The sequence below is a fragment of the Gigantopelta aegis genome, chromosome 10 (assembly GCF_016097555.1).
Source record: "Gigantopelta aegis isolate Gae_Host chromosome 10, Gae_host_genome, whole genome shotgun sequence".
Lineage (NCBI taxonomy): Eukaryota > Metazoa > Mollusca > Gastropoda > Neomphalida > Peltospiridae > Gigantopelta > Gigantopelta aegis.
Genome location: NC_054708.1, coordinates 77,618,607 through 77,633,464, shown reverse-complemented (window position 1 = coordinate 77,633,464; position 14,858 = coordinate 77,618,607). Strand labels below are relative to the sequence as shown.

The following is a 14,858-nucleotide window of genomic DNA, read 5'->3' as shown; positions in this document are numbered from 1 at the left end:
GTAACTCCTTGTAGCGAGTTGGTTATTCTCTTTATTACCTATTGCCAATTGTAACTGATTTTTATTGTAAAAATGTATCTGCAGTCTTCAACAAAGCCATCAGCCATTACTTAATATAATCTTATGGGTGTTACATGAAGTAATATAAGTAACGTCATAGCCTATAACGGCGTTCTTTTTACAGCCAAATGTTTACAGTATAAAATAATACGACTGTAATTGTGATTAAAACATAATTATTTTTATATACTACTAAAGCAGCTGCTTATAAAAATATACCATTTCATGTTTACGAAACAAATGAGTAAATGTTTTTTTGCTGTAAATCTTTGTAGATCGTATAACGCATATGTAATCTGACTCCGGCCATATGGCAAGCAACCAACAACGTCGTGATTTTTAAGCGAGCCATTCAGTGGCTGTAGAAGCAATCTGCACACTGTGCAGAGATCGAAAGAATATTACCCCATACATGTATATTTGAGCCCATATGGGTAACACATATGTATATTCATTGTATATATGTTTATAAAAAAATAATTACATTTGAAATTTACAGTTCTGATAAGAAATCCAGAGAAGATAAAAATTATGGATCTCCAAGACAACGTTCATCATCACTGTCTCGAATGGACAGACTTAGAAACACTGATGACTTCGAGGATCACACAGCAAACAGACGCACAATGCACGGTGCCTCCTTACATGGAGCACACTTCAGTACTTCAAGTAAATCGGAGAAAGATTCCCACACAAGTGCAGCTACCTCTTCAGCATATCAACAGACACGTCCTCGTTCGGGATCGTTAGACGTGAGGACCCGGCTACAAAACACAAAGACTACAAATAGTACCAGTCAGTCGAGACCATCTACAAGCTCGGGGGTTAGCAGATCGAGATACGACTCCAGTCAGGTGGACATTACAAAAACGATGCCAAATGTGGGTAATTATAGGCCTAGCCTGCCAGGAGGGTTACTGGGAGATAAAAAACTAATGAAAACGATGTCTTCAGCATCCACTTCGCATAGCCCAAAGTCACAGCAGAAACCGGTCAAAGCAACATATGAGCTTAAACAAGCATTTGCTGTTAACAGCCATCACAGTGATGACAGAGTCGGAAGAGCTTCAGAATATGAGAGGGAAGTGATATACGATTTCAAATGTTCTGAAGAAATGTTTTCAAGTCTTCCGATCAATTTGCCAAGCCAGCATGTTGACGACAACTGCTCCATCTGTTTGGATCCAATCAAAGACTCAAAGACCCTCAACCTATGTGGCCATGTGTTTTGTAGACGTTGTATTGACGATGCATTCAGACACAAGCCTGTCTGCCCCCAGTGTGGGAAACTGTACGGCAAATTAAAAGGGGACCAGCCCACCTCGGGAAAGATGAGTTTTGAAGTTAAACGTGAAATCCGTATTCCTGGGTACGAGTCTGCTGCCGGTGCCATAGAAATTACTTATGAGTTTTCATCAGGAAAACAAGAGGTATGTAACTGAGGGTAATGTGAAATTTGTTTGTTTAATGTCACCAGTAGAGCACATTGGTTTATTAGTCATCGGCTATTGGATGTCAAACATTTGGTAATTATGAGACGTATATAGACATCAGAGGAAACTCACTACATTTGTCCTAATGCAGCAAGGGAACTTTTATATGCACTTTCACACACATAAGAAAGCACATACCACGGCCTTTGACTAGTTGTGATGCACTGGTTGGAACGAGAAAAAACTCAATCAATTCAATGGATCCACCGAGGTGGTTTGATCCTGCTGGCTATTGGATGTCAGACATTTAGTAATAATTGTAACAAGCATTCTTCAGAGGAAACCTACAGTTTCCCACTAGCGTCAAGGGATCTTGTGTGTGTATATATATGGGTCATTCCACAGAAAAGGTAAAAAATCATGGATGATTTTGTCCCCATCCATATATTCAGTAAAAAATTACTTCACTTTTATCTTGTATATGAAAATAAATATTGTTAATGATGCTTTAGCAAGAGCATAAACATTCATTATTTCAATGATAATTATTTCGTCGAAACTGATAGTCAAAAACTAAATTTTGTCAAATTTGTCCACTAAGTTACTGTCCCAAACAGTAAGTCTATACATACATGTACACTCTGCTGTGTGAACAATATATCCTGGTACATGTTACTATTTTTCATTTAAAACTATTTTATTTTGGATAGTGTCAAGTGTTGAAATTAATTTGATAAATTACGCAGTTGTTAAAACTATAGAAATTATTTAGGATTTACTTTGTGTCCCTATTTATTATGTCCACTAGCTATGTTATTATTTTATTTTACACCAGTACACTCACTGAAAGATACATATGGAATGTTTTTAAATACTCGCCAGATGGCATTGCAATCCCTATCAGTAATGAGAAGCATGTTTTTGATCAGATGTAACATATTTATAATTTATTTCCAATTTTGGAAACATGAGTCAGTCGTACCTTTATTATATATATGCCTGCAATGTTACCAATGTAGTAATCCACCAATATACTGAATGAGTTTGACCATTATACCACAAAGTAGGTTAAGTATACCAAAACCTAAAACAAAAGCCTGAGTGGTAATATGTCAGACAAGCAAGGTCATAGGATGAGACATTTAAGAAAATGTCTACTATGTTACCGTCTGCTAAGTTACCTTAAGCAAAGTAACTTAGTAGACCAATGTTGGTAACCTAGTAGACAAACAGGGAGAAATGTCATCACTAGACGGGGTTATTGCTAAAATGTTACTATTGATATGTCTCCTACATGTTTATACTGAATATTAGTTTACCTATTTAAAGTGTAGTCCTAGAATATTGGCCTTATACTGCAAATTTGTGACACATTAGTAACATAGCAGACAACACGGTAACTTAGTGGCCACGCTGTCAGTATATCAGCTACCAGTATAAAACACATCACAGTTATCATCACATTGATTCATACTAATAGTTACATTTGATTTTATCTACTATTAGCTGTACCAGTTAATTACTATATATACTGTATTTGTAACATTTGCAGAGTGCCACTAAAATTAGGATTAACTTTTTTATGTGGAACTATAGGATAGTCAGAAGTCAGAGATGTGTCCTGATAAATAAATAATTTTAAGGGTCAGGTGTTATGGTGTGCACTGCAGAATATTTCGCCAAATTATCTATTAAATTTCAAATATACCAATTACCCAGTTATTTTGTATCAAAATATAAATTATTGCATAAAATTACTTCGCCAAATTAAAATAATATTTGCCAGTTGTTTTTGAAAATTTGCTATTGGCGAATTTGGCGAATGGCAGAGCTAGCCCAGAAAATGTTGTGGTAATATGTTGATTAAAATAACGCAGTTGTTAAAACTATAGAAATTACTATACATATATAGCAGCTTATTACTAATGACATCTTTTCAAATTGATTTGGTGGTATATATATCCCAATGATTGCGTTCTCTATCTGGCACATGAAAGTCACCAAAGTAAATAATAATAATAATAAACAAAAGAATTAACAAACAAAAAATATCTCTCCCCCCACCCCACCGAATTCTGACCAGTTATTTTTGTTCAATAGCTGACCTGTGCAAATGCAAATACATTCCTTCTGCAGAGTTCTTATATTCTGACTTCTGTAGAGTCAAGTTCAATATGAAATATTGGTTAATTTACACTACTCTTACTCAAACTACAGCATAAATATAGCCCAACCAACACTAAAGTGCGACTGTTCATGTATATTCTTGTGTATAATCCCATAGGTCGATGTTGATTTGTACACTCCTGATCATTCTTCTACCTTAAACTACTACAAATTAAAGATATTTGTGCATTTTTGCATTAAATGTCTTTGGCTGTATTTTTTGTTTTACAATTCATTGTTAAACTAGGCATCATAAGGTAGTACAATGACATTACTATTCAGGTGGAGTACATTCTGCCTCAACAATAAGGACATCTATGCATGGGTATATTTATGAAGATTGTTTGTCTCCTTCCCAAATCAACCCCTAGCTAATGGTAGTTTGCATCAACAAACTGACACAAGAAATAATATTATGTTTTGTCATTTGAAGTAAACATGTAAATTGAACAAAAGTGTATTGGCATGTAGTTCGATTTGTATTTGTTGTATTGGTCCATCAAGGTTTTTGCCAGAGGGTAAAATGGGTATGGCGCCATACCCAAATGTTTGGGTAGATTTAGGTTTTTTTTAAAGTTAACCTTTTGACAAAAATATTGTTTCTCATCATTATTGTATGATTTTCATAACCCTAACCCTAAACGTAACCCTTTTTTTTCTGGAGGAGGCTCCCATACTGTGGTTGCATTCAATTCCATAGCACCATCCATACCCACAATTTCTTTCTGGCAGAATTTAAGCACTGTATATGGAACATATTTGTTTGAATCCAAATTGCCAATATGATATCCATACTATGGTGTCTTAATTTAATCATTCATTTACTCACTTGGATTAAATGTGTAACAGTTAAGATTTTAAATTTTATTTACTGTCAATTCCGATTGAATCATTTACATCTGATGCTGACCTCACATCAGTAAAATAATTGTTTGTCTGTATTTAGACATGTGACCTTGTTACTCATTCTTATTACTGTATCAGTCTTTTCTGATAATTAAATATAAATAATCAGAGTTTTTACTGTAAGTCAGTTATTTCATTAGATGGTTATTGTAAGTAACTTAGTGGAAGTTAAACCTGGTCTACAATGTTACCACATGTCCACTAGGTTACTTTCATGAACAAATGCATTTTATAAAATGAAAATGTATGTTGTTAATGGATATTAGCATATATTTACAAGGGTGGTAAAAGGCTGTGCTGGTTGATATATAGTAAAACTACTTCTTGCAGCATATACATGTAGGAAATATTTTCCAAATTAAAAGTGATAGTTTGTAAGAAAAATATATAATAAGAGTAAACAATTTAGGCGATTACATAAAACATAACCTTATTTTGTAACAAAGTGATATTAATTCATACATACATGTAGGGACCACTTGCCTAAATTATAGTACCATATAAAATCTCCCTTGTGTATGTTTAGTGCAATGCTTGATATTGCTGTTGTCCATAACTTAGTGGACAATATTCCTTTTGAAAAACACACATACAAAATTAAAATGGCTATTAGCATGCCAAAACATCATTTCATGTGCAGAAATATATATTGAATACAATTAATACTGCAAATAAAAAATAGATTGAAGTTGTTTAATTTTTAAGAAAAATAAAATCTTAATTTTTCCCCTTTTCTGTGGAATGACCCATATATATATATGGATGTATATAGATGTACATGTACATGTATGTATATATAGCATTGTTTTTAGCTCCTTTATGATGTTTTAGTAAAGCTTTTCCCATGCCACATTTTTTGTTGTTGAAATTTTGTTAGCCAAACGGTTGAAATGGTTGAAATCTACAAAGAGTTAAAAACAATTCAAATGACTGTATAAAAAATTTCATTCAGCATAATGTTACATTTTTGCATTTACATTTAAATCTTTGACCAATGTTACATGGTACATGTATATCTATAATGTAGTTGTACATGTACCTACATGTATGGATGTCCATCTCAACGTATACCTGTATTGAATTAAATTTGTAATTAATATGAACTATTTTTATTAGTAGTCCCCTATTAGTCAAACAGGAGGTTTTGTCTCCATCCGTCCAACTGTCTGTCCCACATACACAATATATTGTTTTTCAGACATTATAAGTTGTAGAAGTATCACCAGGGGTTTATGGATTTTTATACCCTCTGTATGCTCTTGTACCCCGAGCCTTCGGCCTTCGGCTCGAAGTACAAGAGCATACAGAGGGTATAAAAATCCATAAACCCCTCGTGTTGCTTCTACAACGAATTTATCTTGCAGACATGTTTAATTACGGTACAAGATTTTCTTCAAACATCCAGGTGCATTAATAATGTTCAAATAAACAAAAAATTCAATACCAACGTCATGTAGCCAGTTTAGTGTTATTGTAAGGAGACGTAAAGTGACGTCATTGGAATACTGGTCGTCATTCAAATTCCAAATTAGCTGTATTATTCAGAGGTACAGAAATGGCAAGTATTTAACTAGCCCGTCGAACTAAAATCAACTAAATATTATTAGCCCACCAGAATTTTTACTAGTCCCCAATCTATAGAACAATATATTATTAACAATATTATAATATACACGTGTTCACTTCAAATGTAATGTATAGATATATTGACAACACATTATTAATAATACTTGGTAAGTGCTCAACATAACCTGTCAAACAAAATCAAACAAAAAAAGAGATAGATCGTCAGGCTGGTAGTTGCATTTTTAAAATTGTCCATAGGAAGTTTTTCTCGCATTTGGCGAGCGGGTGAGTACTTTCTGCAGCCCTGTTCCAAAACATACATACATCTGCATACATACTTGTGGTACAATGTTCAATGTATAGTGGAAGATCATTTATGTACAGTATAAAGAGAAAAAGACCTAGTATGGAACTCTGGAACACCATAAATAATGGATTTAGGTTCTGATGTTGCCATTCCTATAGTGACTTGCTGTGTCCTGTTAGTTAAATAAGATTGGAACAAGTTAAGAGAATTCCCTTTGCAGCCATAAATGTTTAACTTTTGAATCAGAATTGAATGGTCCACAACATCAAAGCTTTTTTGAAATCAAGAAATATGACTCCATTTAGATTTCCTTCATTCATTTCATGTAACCATTTATTAGTTATATCAATAAGTGCTGTTTGGCATGAGTGTTTTGATCTAAAACCTGATTGAGAATAATACATGAATGGCCGTTAGATACCATTTATCTGACAAGTTGTTTTAAAATGTATCTAATGAGCAAAAGTGAATTTGATATGTTTTCTAAACAACAGGTTGTGAGATAAATGGTATCTAATGGACACGAATGTATTATTCTATTTCTTACATATTCTCAAAAACCAGGTTTTAAGCACATTTTAACATGTTTTTTTTACTAAAAGTTATTTACAGCTGTTGCACTTGTAGCTGACTGATGCATGAATGTCAGGTTAACTATATGTCACAGTCTAATCGATTTCCATCATGTAGTCATATGGCATTGGTGACCTGGTCATCAACTAGGAGCAGCCAGTCACATGTCTTGAAATTGTTAACACACGTGTTCTCACCAACAGGTGTGTAAGAAGTTTCAGTACATTGTAGTTGATTATAATCAGTTTTCTATTGACTAGAAATGTTGCTAATTTAATCAAAATTTTGCAAAAACTAAATTTCCCTGGTTATATATACAGCACTTGGAACATGTATAATACCATTGATACACCTGACTTTAAACCGTATCAGTGGCATTGATTCAGGTAGGATATGGGTCATGACACACCAAATATGTGTATGATCCAACCGTATCAATCTGTTTTGGTCTCGATTTATATACATGTATATATGTATGTACATTGAGCAGCATATATAGTTAAAGGTCTTGGATTCTGGTGTGTCATCGGTACATTGTAGTGCAAGGTGCACAAGTTAAAATAAAACACCACACACTTTGTACATTTGGTTCGAACTACAATACAATTGGCGAATATGCTTCAGTTTGGGTCAGTTTAGATCACATTGTGCAAAAATAAACGTTTGTGTTGTGCAAGTCATGTGATGTTCCATTTCCAAAATGTTTGCATTAAATACTGTGTTTGATAAAAATCGAAACCATTGCAGTGGTGTCATATGGCATGGTTTTACGATATCATAGCATTAATTAAGATACCTGTACATGTACATGTAGCATGAAAAATCTGTCGGCAATACACAGACTTGTCGCTCACTAACGAAAAGACGAGACCTACTGTACTGGACAGACTGCCCATACAGCTGATGTGTGCAGACATTAATTTGACCTAAACAGGAAAATAAATTTAAATGAATTAATTAAATTGCAAGTGTATTTGGTGTGTCTCAAAATTCTTATTACAAGTTAATTAAATCATGAATTTTCTATTTATATCACAAATTACTCTCTTTTTTTAATACAGAATAAATGTTTTATTTATTTAATTAAAAACAAATACATGTAACATGGATGCACTGAGATGATCATCCATATATACGCAACTAAATAATTAAGCAACACCAAGTCAGTTTATATGGTAGGCAAGATGTTTAATTCCATGGAATTTTTCTTTTTTTAAGGCCCACCATCCAAACCCTGGTAAAAAGTACTCTGGAATTCACAGACAGGCCTACCTGCCCAATAACGAGGAGGGTCGTGAGGTGTTGTCACTGTTAAAGAAGGCTTTTGATGCTGGTTTGATCTTCACGATCGGCGAGTCGAGGACAACCGGGGCCGAGGATGTATTGACGTGGAACGATATTCACCACAAAACAAGAGTGCATTCATCAGAGTAAGTATTACAGGGCTTTTTTTTTTGCTTTTTCTTTTTAACTCTCAACAAAACATCCAGGACAGATAGAGAAATTTGAAAAAATATCGAAAAAAGTTTGTTTTGTTTAACAGCATCACTAGAGAACATTGATTTATTAATCATCGGCTATTGGATGTCACACATTTGGTAATTTTAACATACAGTCATAGAGAGGAAACCCGCTACATTTTTCCATTAGTAGCAAGGGATCTTTTATATGCACCATCCCACAAACAGGATAGCACATACCATGGCCTTTCATATACCAGTCGTGGTACACTGGTTGGAATGAGAAACAGTCCAGTGGGCCCACCGATGAGGATCGATCCCAAACTGACCACACATCAGGCCGACACTTTACCACTGGGCTATGTCCCACCTCTTATTTGAAAAAAACACGGACCTTCATACAACATGTACAGGTATAATGCGTATGGAATGATAAGCATTACATACATGTACATTTTGTATGTTATTCAGTTAAAAGCTGCAATTCAAAGCATCTTTAAAACTTGTTTGAATGGTAACTTTATAATAAAGTAAAATTAAAACTAGGCCAAATGTTTTTTAGCCAACTTGTCAAGGCTCACACAAGCCAATTGGTTTTTCAATATCTGGAGTATTTTCTTGAACATGATTGAAAAAGTGCTAACTTTGGGACGGGACGTAGCCCAGTGGTAAAGCACTTGCTTGATGTGCAGTCGGTTTGGGATCAATCCCCATTAGTGGGCCCATTGGGCTATTTCTCATTCCAGCTAGTGCACCACAACTGGTAAATCAAAGACCCATGGTATGTGCTATCCTGTCTGGGATGGTGCATGTAAAAGATCCTTTGCAACTAATAGAAAAAATGTAGCGGGTTTTCTCTCTGAGACTATATGTCAGAATTACCAAATGTTTGACATCCAATAGCCGCTGATTAATAAATCAACGTGCTCTAAATATAATTGTATTAGCCAACTACTAAATGTTGTAGACACGTAATTGTATAAAAATTAACAATTGGATAATTTTTGCACTGAGTTAATTAATTGAAGTCAAATATTCATTTCCAATAAATGCCAGCTATATTTCAATTTTATAAAACTTTACGAAAATTCTGCATAATTCCATCACAAACAAACTTACTCAGATACTTTAATATTCAGAATCATAATAGTTTTTGATGTATTGATACATGAGTGTCTTAATTTATATTTTAACTGCATGCATTTGATCAAAATTTACCGGCCTCGGTGGCATAGTGGTTAGGCCATCGGTCAACAGGCTGGTAGGTACTGGGTTCGGATCCCAGTCGAGGCATGGGATTTTAATCTAGATACCGACTCCAAACCCTGAGTGAGTGCTCCGCAAGGCTCAATGGGTAGGTGTAAACCACTTGCACCAACCAGTGATCCATAACTGGTTCAACAAAGGCCATGGTTTGTGCTATCCTGCCTGTGGGAAGCGCAAATAAAAGATCCCTTGCTGCCTGTCGTAAAAAAGAGTAGCCTATGTGGCAACAGCGGGTTTCCTCTAAAAAAAATATGTGTGGTCCTTAACCATATGTCTGACGCCATATAACCGTAAATAAAATGTGTTCAGTGCGTCGTTAAATAAAACACTTCTTTCTTTGATCAAAATTTAGATGGTGTTTGTTTAAAACAATGTGTAGAATGAAGTACTGTTCTCGACTTTCTTGACACGTAACCTGGTAACCTCCTAGTAACTTCATGGTAACCTCCTGGTAACCTGGTAACCTCATGATCATTCTCGATTTATTTCGATGCCTGAAGTTTATGTACAGTAAACGATAGTCGTCCCACAGAGAATATTTTTTTCATACTAAATTGGACACCAAAATAGTATTTTTTGGTTATTTGCAAAACACTTTTATTTTTTCTTCTTATGTTAAACAATTAACTGAAATTATTTACAAAAACCATTTTTGTAGGAGGATGGGACGGATTATAGATTTAAACAACATACATGTAGCTCATAGTTAACAATTTGTTTAACCATTTACGTGATTTTTAATAACCACATTAATTGTCTTACTAAACTGGTATTTCATCAGGACTTCTAGATTATGGTAGCCCCACTCCCACGGCTAGGGATATTCCATGTTGGGCTAGTAAATAACTACTATTGCCATTCCCAACGGCTAGTGAAAAAAAGTTGTCATATGCTGCATTTAAATCTTATTTTGTAAATATGAATATGCTGCCCCTACCTCCGCCCTCCAATCTTTGTGTTTTTAATCTATTTAAGTAACATATTCAATTATTACTGTTAGTAAAATTGTATTAAGTAAAGTAGGGCTAGTGAATTTTTAATCGTGGCTACTAAATTTTAAAAATAAATGATCCCATGGCTAGTGGATTTTGTAAACATTCCAGAAGCCCTGATTACATGTACAGCTTAACCTTTAATTTAGACACGACTAATGAGATATTTCTCATTCCAGCCAGTGCACCACAAGTGGTATATCATTTAAAGGCCATGGTATGTGCTATCCTGTCTATGGGATGGTGCATATGAAATATCCCTTACTGCTAATTAACAAATGTAGCGTATTTGCCTGTCAATGTGCTCTAATGGTGTCGTTAAACAAAACAAACTTTAACTTTCTATAACTGTATCAAATCTTTATATGCTATTTGGGGCAGGATTTAGCTCAGTCGGTTGAGTGCTCGGTTGAGCTGCTTGCTTCGCAGGATCAATGGATCCATTCAACTGATTGGGTTTTTTCTCGTTCCAACCAGTATACCACAACTGGTCAAATGCTGTGGTATGTGTTTTCCTGTCTGTAGGAAAATGCATATGAAAGATCCCTTGTTTCTAATGGAAAAATGTAGCGGGTTTTCTCTGATGACTATGAGTCATAATTAACAAGTGTTTGACATCCAGTAGCCGATGATGTGATTCAACATTTAATGTTTTGCTTTTACCATAGTGTGACACCCAGTAGCCGATGTATTTTTTGTGCTGGGGTGTTGTTAAACATTCATTCATTCATTCATTCATTCATTCATTCATTCCAATAGCCGATGATTAAAATAATCAGTGTGCTCTAGTGGTATCGTTAAACAAAACAAACTTTTTTTAAGCACAAGAAATGAGCTATTGTACATGTGCATGTACTCTATAACTGTATATCAAGTCTTTATTGGCTATGGTTGTTAGTATTCTAACAAGACTGTATTTTATTGGCTATGGTTGTTAGTATTCTAACAAGACTGTATTTTATTGGCTATGGTTGTTAGTATTCTAACAAGACTGTATTTTATTGGCTATGGTTGTTAGTATTCTAACAAGACTGTATTTTATTGGCTATGGTTGTTAGTATTCTAACAAGACTGTATTTTATTTAGCTTTGGATACCCCGACCCAGGTTATCTGAAAAGAGTGAAGGAGGAATTGGCAGCAAAGGGAATAGTGAGCTGATCCAATTTGTTTAAAAGGAGTGAAAGAAGAAGTGAAAGAAGAAGGAATCACAAGCAACACATTACATAACATTACAACAAAGTCTATTTTTCAATATTATTGTTGTCTTGGTGATTTTAATAAGTTTGTTTGGCCATTGTTTGGCAAACTTTCAGATTTAAAAATATTTTTTTTTAAAGTCATATTATTTAATACATCTCATTTAATTTGTGTTAATTTTTCATTTTATACTATAATAAAAATGTAACTATTATTGACTATCAGTTTTAAAATGTGTATATATATACAGACCTAATATAAGATGTGATGTCAAACAACAGACCAAATTCTGTTTACGGACAACATTTTTTTATTTACTGTATATAAATAGAGATTATTATACAAGCTTGTGTGTCATACTGATTTTACGAAACAAGTGTAAAGATTCTTGTAATACATGAATCCTGACACTTGTTTCGTAAAATAAGTATGATTCACACTCGAGTGTAAGTAATTTCTATAGTATCCATTTTATTATTTTTATGAATATTACCCATTTCACATCAGAAGAGAGGGGAAAGATTTAGCTCAGTCGATAATTCTTCTTTTGTTTTAAATCCCACTGCAGTCTTTCCTTTCTGTCATTTGAATTCCATCTTATTTCTTCCCGATCTGGCAGCTCCTATTTTTTAACTTCTTTTGCCGTCTACCTCCACATGCCAGTCCTTGTCTCTCCAACCGCATCAGATGCTTGTCTCTTGTGGCTATCCCAGGCCATCGGTCTACAGGCTGGTAGGTACTGGGTTCGGATCCCAGTCGAGGCATGGGATTTTTAATCCAGATACCGACTCCAAACCCTGAGTGAGTGCTCTGCAAGGCTCAATGGGTAGGTGTAAACCACTTGCACCGACCAGTGATCCATAACTGGTTCAACAAAGGCCATGGTTTGTGCTATCCTGCCTGTGGGAAGCACAAATAAAAGATCCCTTGCTGCCAATCGGAAGAGTAGCCCATGTAGTGGCGACAGCGGGTTTCCTCTCAAAATCTGTGTGGTCCTGAACCATATGTCTGACGCCATATAACCGTAAATAAAATGTGTTGAGTGCGTCGTTAAATAAAACACTTCTTTCTTGTGGCTATCCGTGCCACTCACCTGCCGTTACCTATCAGCTTTTAGCTGTGAGCTTAGTCTGACCACTTTGGTGAGTATTGAGTAGTTACGTCTGGCACTTGTAACCACCTAAGCATGGAATATAATACATGTATGTAGCCCAGTAGCCTGATGCTAGGTTTGTCTAAGATCGATTCCCCCACCCCCCCATCAGTGGGCCCATTGGGCTATTTCACGTTCCAGCCAGTGTACCCATGACGTATATCAAAGGTGATTGTTATGTGCTATCCTGTCTGTGGGACAGTGCATATAAAAGATCCCTTGTAATTAATAATGGAAAAATGTAGCAGGTTTCCTCTCTAAAACTGTATGTCAAAATTATTCAAATGTTTGACATCCAATAGTCGATGAATAATAAATCAATGTACTCTAGTGGTTAAACAAAATAAACTGTAACTTTATTGAATTTTAATGATTATAAAAATTTTGTATTTGACCATTTGTGGATGTTAATTAATGCTGATTTTACTGTTGCAAATATCCATTTTACTACATCTGCTTCGAGTGACCGGTAAGCATTAATGTCTGCAAATAGTCATATACACATGTACTTGTAACACAATTATCCTCTAAGTATAGCATTTTGTAGGTGTAAATTAATATGCTGAATATACTTAATGTTTTTTAATATAATTATAATTGTTTTTAATAATGCATTTTTTGTATCTACCTGTATACTCAAATTGCATAATTTATAGTCGGTCCTATATAATTTATAGTCGGTCCTATATAGTTTTTAAGAAAGTTTTCATGTATTTGTTATTAAGTTGATGATTGATACTGTTGTTACTATTAGTGCTGTATTGTGACATATTTATTTATGTATTATATTTCATATAATATTTTTTTGTTGACTGTCACACATCAGGGCTTCTAGATTATGGTAGCCCCACTCCCATGGCTAGTGATATTCAATGTTCGGCTAGTAAATAACTACTATTACCATGCCCGACGGCTAGTGAAAAAAAGAAGTCAAATGTTGCAGTTTAACAGAATTTAATAGAATTATATTAACTTAATGTAAAGTATAGGGCTAGTTAATTTTTAATTATGGCTAGTAAATTTTAAAAATCGCTGATCCCATGGCTAGTGGATTAAAAAAAAAAAAATCCTAGAAGCCCTGCACATGTACATACATGTAGTTACACATTTGTTAATATTTATTGGGAACAAGGAATATGTTGGCAGGTGCTTTCCACGTTTCTTTTTTAAAGCATCTTTTATTGTTTAAGAAATTGTGAACCTTTAAAATTCAGCAAGGTTTTTTGTTGTTTGTGTTTTGTTTTTCAAGGAGTAAAATGGTTTCTCTTGTTATAGCACTATAAGGATATTATGCTAAACTAGACTACCAACTGCCAGCAGAAAAATGTTTTCATTGCTCAAATAAAATATATAACTTTTATTGCGTCTATTAAACATACAAATGGATACAGATATGGGACAAAAGAGAGGCTGTTAAAAATACTGTTAAATTACGTTACGGTAACTGTTGTAAATGTGTCGTCAATTGCTTTTTCGTACACAACGCGGCTTGTTTCCTTTGATGTCCAGTGTGCAGACTGATCGTTTTTTGTGTTGAAAAAGTGCATTTGGAAATAGCGGAGATAGGTGCTGGAAAATAAAGAGGGGCGCACAAAAATAAAGGAGGGCGGAGAACGTGAAGGGAGGGCGGCAAAATGAAGCAGCGAGAACACTGATATATAGATATAGATATATATATATATAGATATATATAGATATATATACATGTATATATATTACCCTGGGTATTTTAGCTCATATTGGTGATAAAGATAAGTACTACCTTTCTCACAGCCAGA

At 34.5% G+C, this 14,858-nt stretch overlaps 1 protein-coding gene across 1 annotated transcript in view; it reads left to right on the top strand.

Annotated features, from left to right (window-relative positions):
* Nucleotides 1-12,702, top strand: part of LOC121383088 — a 35,505-nt gene extending 22,803 nt beyond the window's left edge. Inside the window, exons 6-8 of the mRNA XM_041512863.1 lie at nt 560-1,490; nt 8,230-8,441; nt 11,816-12,702. Coding sequence (XP_041368797.1) covers nt 560-1,490; nt 8,230-8,441; nt 11,816-11,888 — 1,216 coding nt within the window. The 3' untranslated portion in view covers nt 11,889-12,702. The remainder of the gene's footprint in view (nt 1-559; nt 1,491-8,229; nt 8,442-11,815) is intronic.
* Nucleotides 12,703-14,858: the final 2,156 nt, after the last annotated feature.